Raw genomic sequence first — 5,065 nt, forward strand, 5'->3', positions numbered from 1 at the left:
TGTATCTAACATACAAAATGTATATATACACAAAAAAAATATACTTTTTCGGCTATTATTTTAAAAGCGGCTATACAATTTCATTTTTTTTTGAGTGAAATTGGACTATATACTTGGCCCAAATCAACCCCGCCATTTGGACGGTTTCGTATGTTCCTCACCAACGTTCAAAAAATCCACTTCGGGCCGATTCTTCCCCCAATGAAATATGGCTGTCGATCTATACTTAATAACTTTAGTAAGCAGCAGATAACACATTGTACGAAAATGCACTACCTAAACAATTCGGAACTAAAAGAAGATATTGTTCAAATCACCTTTATCTTCCAAAATCTTCAATGTTCCATGAAAAAGTTAATTAAGCCTGCTGGAATAAAAAAAAATTGCGGAAATCCTTGCTTGATGTGAAATAATGTACTACAGAAATATGATACTATTGTATTTCTTCTTTTCTCAACTTTCTAAGAAGACATCAAAGTTGGTTCTACTCATGTCATTCAAGAATAAGATACTTTGCCATCTCTTTTTCTATCACATCAATTAGGGGCATAATAACACGATTGAAATTCTTTTAAATCAATAAGCATAATAGCAAGAAAGACCATTCTTGAGAAACATTCAACTAAAAATAATTGTTGGTAGAACAATAAGTAGATAGTACAATATACATTTCATAACAGATTTTCTTGTCGATCAAGGTTTACTTAGTTCCTAATATATGAATACCTCAATCAGTTTATTTAACTTGAAGAAATTAATAGTACAAATTTTGTCCTAAAGTCTCACCTCCTATGATTATTGATGCCACAACCTCAAAGCAACATAAGCCAAAAGCCTATATACCACCAACATAACAACCAAAGCCACCACATCCAACACCAAATTATCTATGCCAAGAACTTTAATAGCTGGAAATTCCATTACTTCACAATATTTGCCAATTCCACACTCATAAAGCTCATTTTTTGAATACTGAACTCCAAGTAGAAGTTTGTAACAATAGTGGCTGAATGAGATGTACTTCAACCAATTAATGAAAATAGGAATGTGTTGAATGTAGTATCCACTGGCTAGTAAAAACACAAGCATTAGGACAGAAGATAATGTTGTGGCTTGTTTCACATCCATTAGTATTGCACCAAGTGCTAGTCCAAGTCCTTGAGAAACTAGTACATTCAATAGGATGATCAAAAGGGTTAGCATAAAAGTGAGAAATGAAGGCTTTAGGCCACCCATCCAATATGTTACTGTCACAAAGATTGTTGGAAGTACTAGCTCCATTGGTAAATCACCCACGGTTCGCGCAAAGTAGTAAGACGAAAGGCGATACATGCCAGAGGAACGCTCCCTTATAAGCATTGGCCTCTCTTGTGGGAATGCAAATATGGCATTGAATAGAGGAAAGAATCCCCAGAATATTGAGAAGAAAAATAGTAATCCCACCTGTCGGACATCACCTTGTTAGAACTTTTTTGCTAAGTTGTAAGAAAGCAATTAGAATCATGAGGAGTAGTCCAATTTTGTGTATATTAAAATTCTTTCATTTAGCCAAAAAACAAATAAAAAATTCCTTGCCGATATATATAGAAGAGCTTGAGAAATTTTATGTTGAAGTTTTATATATCCAAGAGAAGGAAAAATGACCTGATCCATTATATGGTTAGTATCACAATGCCACCAGAGGAGTCCGGACAGAAATGCAACAGACATGACTTGGAAAATTCTTAGTCCTGAGTAGGCCTCATGCTTTCGTTCTTTAAGTCCTCTACCAAGCAATACCTTAAATTGCAACCACCAACTTGTCGTCCATTGATCTTCAGGACCTGACAAATTACACGATTCGCGTTAGTATTGTACAAAAAAATAGCGGATGTTTCAATTGTACTGATAGTGTAAAAATTCTTCGCATATATGATTTAATTTTCGCATACTTCTAGATGGTGATCGTCCTCCTCCTGTGTGGATTGAGTGCTTGGAACTTTGGTTCAAATCCTCTTTCAAAGACGGATGAATATTCTTTCTATAAGAGGTAATCAATGACTGCTTGGTTGCATTTTGATTATCAGATTGATCTGGTTTCACCAAAAGTTCATGTTGATCATCGTGCCTTGTATCAGGGGTAATACCTGCATCATTTTTTGAGTTAAAATTAATACTAGTTGCAAAATTTTACAAGTCATAAAAGGACAATCTTGTACTGTTAGCTATATTATGTATATGCACATGAAAAACAAGTATCGTACTGGCACTCTTATAAGTAGTAATTTGCGAATATTTAACTTGTTTTTAAGGAGATTGTTTTCACTTGACCACAAAGACAATGGGACCGAGAAAAGGTAAAAAAGAAAATGATAGGACATCCTTAATTAAAGGGCTAAAGGATAAAATCATAATATGATTAGATACTAATTGTTTCACTTTTGACTGGGATAATTAATTAGCTAAATTAATATAACCATGTAAGATATCACAATCTTGAAATTTAAGGAACAAAGGATCGGAAGAAATTAAAGACAATCCTGCCTAGGCAAAAATATTTACTGACTAGGGAATGATATGGCCCATTAAACATGTACTGAGTGTGTACAAATATAACAGAAAGCTCAGAATTGGCTGCAATTTTTTGTCAAGTCAAATCTCAATTATAACATGTTCCTTTTTTTTCTTAGTTTAGATTTTCTTTTTCTTTCTGATGTGTTTCTTTGACCTGAAATAATAGAAACAAAAATAATAAAGAAGAAGAAAAAGAAAAGAAACATGTACATAAAATAAAAAGTACTATGTAGTGACATAATATTTGAGTAGATAACAACTCACTGAAAACAAATGTGCCAATTTAACTGTAGGAAACGATTCTAGATTAGATTTACCATATAAGGAAAAACTTAAGTAATTTTTCCAGAGATGACCTAGTTTTGGGCTTGGTTTCTTTTTTTGACAGTAACACATCGCGATCGGGTTCTGGTACTTAGCCATATATGAGTTGATTATCGTTCCAATTTTATTGGATGTCTTCGATGGATAGCCATATATGAGCTTGAATCTTGATTTACTTCCATTAGGACCCGGGAAAAGCTCACACAAAATAAATTATGGAGTATTCTGAATATCCACACCACTATATATAGTGTAGGTCAAATAAATTATGGAGAAATTATATGAGTTGTACCTATTTTGGTGAATACACTTCAAGTAGTACTTTCTACACTAATAAACAAATGGAATACTCAAAAGTAGTAGTAACAAAAAGAAAATTTACATACCATTAGCAAGATCAAGCAGAAAATCAGCAGGGTTCATGAAATTGAATCCAGGAGCATAACCAATAGATGTAAAATACTCCATAACATGGCTGCTCTTTCCACTATAAATTGGACAACCTTCGGTTAAAACAATAATCTTGTCAAACATTCTGAACAACCTGCTCGAAGGTTGATGTATAGTAGTAATAACGGTCCGACCACCTCGAGCCAGCCAACGTAACGTTGCCACGATACGTTGAGCCGTGGTCGAGTCGAGCCCAGAAGTAGGCTCATCAAGCAACAATAAGCTTGGATTTACTAGCATTTCTTGTCCAATACTAACTCTCTTTCTTTCTCCCCCTGAAATTCCTCTAAATAATTGGCCACCAATCATACTATTTTTACACCTTGTTAATCCTAATTCCATGATAACCAACTCTGCCTGCTCTATTTTCTCTTGATTTGTTAGCTTATTAGGCAACCTTAATAAAGCAGCATATGTTAGTGTCTCTAGGACAGTTAAATGAGGATATAACACATCATCTTGTGTAACGAAGCCAATTTTTCGTTTCATGGAGCTCGAGAATTGTTGTCCATTGTATGTTATGGTACCGGAGAATTTCCCGGGTAGTCTTCCTGATAAAGCTGTTAGGAGAGTTGTTTTGCCACATCCAGATGGACCAAGCATGGCTAGAATTTCACCAGGTTTAACTATTCCAGTCACACCTTGGAGTAACATGCGAGTTTGTTTTTGTTGAGTTGAAGAAAAACAACCTCCCTTGTTTCTTTCCAACTTTATTGTGTATGAAACATCTTCAAACTGCAAATATTAAAATCATAAAATTAATGAATTACAAACTTTATAATCCATAGCAACGATGATACATGGCATTAGATCAAACGAGAACAACAATATAATAACCAGTTCTATTATACTGTCGGTATATATAGAAGTTAAATTTAATAAAGAACAATGGACTAAATGGTAGCACCTTAAGTGTCACGGGGCGTAATGATTCACGAAGAACTGATAATTTGGCATGGTTTGATTGTTGTTGAAGATCTAGGACTTCATCATTTACACGAGGGCTGACATTACCAGTTGGTTCAATTTGAAGTGACATGTTCTCTATTCGGGTACGCACGAGAATGTTACTCGAACCACTATTGATGTTATTGTCTTGATCATGAGGCAACATTATTGCTAAATCTAAAATTTTAAAAGAAGGTATGAAATGTTCAAGGCTTGATGGAAATGAGGAAAGAAGATGAAAAGAGATCAAGAGAAAAGGAAAAACAAAATGGTAGTGAATGAAAAAAGAGAGTTAAATGGCTTAGCTAGAGAAGAGAAAGAGGAAAAAGAAATCACATGCAAATGAAGAAAAGAGAAGGGAACTTTAAAGTGAAAAATACACGAGAAGAAGCAGAGTATGTTTGTGTCATGATATAGGAGTTTAAGTACTAAGGAGGACAGGGAGTTGTCTATTTGGAAGTCTAGGGGTGATGTATTGAATTTGCCGAATTATAATGGATGTCTCTTTCTATAGTTTCCTCTTTGTTTAATGTATGTGCCTCTTTATATATCCACGGGATAAAGTTTAATAGTAGATGCTAAGAGTAATTTTTTTCCCTTTATTACTAATGAAAAGGGCAGCTCCGAATGATTTTGTGCTCACCGCCGTCACCTCAAGGGAGTGTGATGTACGCAACATATATACTATAATGCAAGTATTAGTGACTTATGATTTTATGACTCGATCATGTAACTTATAGATCATATTGAGATAATTTTACTTTTGTTCCAATATTTTCTTTCTTTGCTA

General features: G+C 34.3%; 1 protein-coding gene across 1 annotated transcript; it reads right to left on the reverse strand.

Annotated features, from left to right (window-relative positions):
- Positions 1–617: 617 nt before the first annotated feature.
- On the reverse strand, positions 618–4,660 carry LOC104084511 (ABC transporter G family member 21-like). The gene is made up of 5 exons (XM_009588397.4): positions 4,235–4,660; positions 3,264–4,062; positions 1,932–2,126; positions 1,645–1,823; positions 618–1,443 (listed from the first exon to the last, which is right to left on the reverse strand). The coding sequence occupies exons 1-5, from the start codon at positions 4,439–4,441 to the stop codon at positions 796–798; spliced, it is 2,028 nt and encodes a 675-aa protein (XP_009586692.1). The 5' UTR covers positions 4,442–4,660; the 3' UTR covers positions 618–795.
- Positions 4,661–5,065: the final 405 nt, after the last annotated feature.

This window comes from Nicotiana tomentosiformis, chromosome 4 (assembly GCF_000390325.3).
Source record: "Nicotiana tomentosiformis chromosome 4, ASM39032v3, whole genome shotgun sequence".
In the NCBI taxonomy this organism is placed as follows: domain Eukaryota; kingdom Viridiplantae; phylum Streptophyta; class Magnoliopsida; order Solanales; family Solanaceae; genus Nicotiana; species Nicotiana tomentosiformis.

Coding starts and splice junctions, on each gene's coding strand:
- LOC104084511 (XM_009588397.4), bottom strand. CDS start 4,441: ATGTTGCCTCATGATCAAGACAATAACATCAATAGTGGTTCGAGTAAC. Junction 2,127..3,263: donor TCTGCTTGATCTTGCTAATG/GTATGTAAATTT, acceptor AAAATGATGCAG/GTATTACCCCTGATACAAGG. Junction 1,824..1,931: donor AGGACGATCACCATCTAGAA/GTATGCGAAAAT, acceptor GTAATTTGTCAG/GTCCTGAAGATCAATGGACG.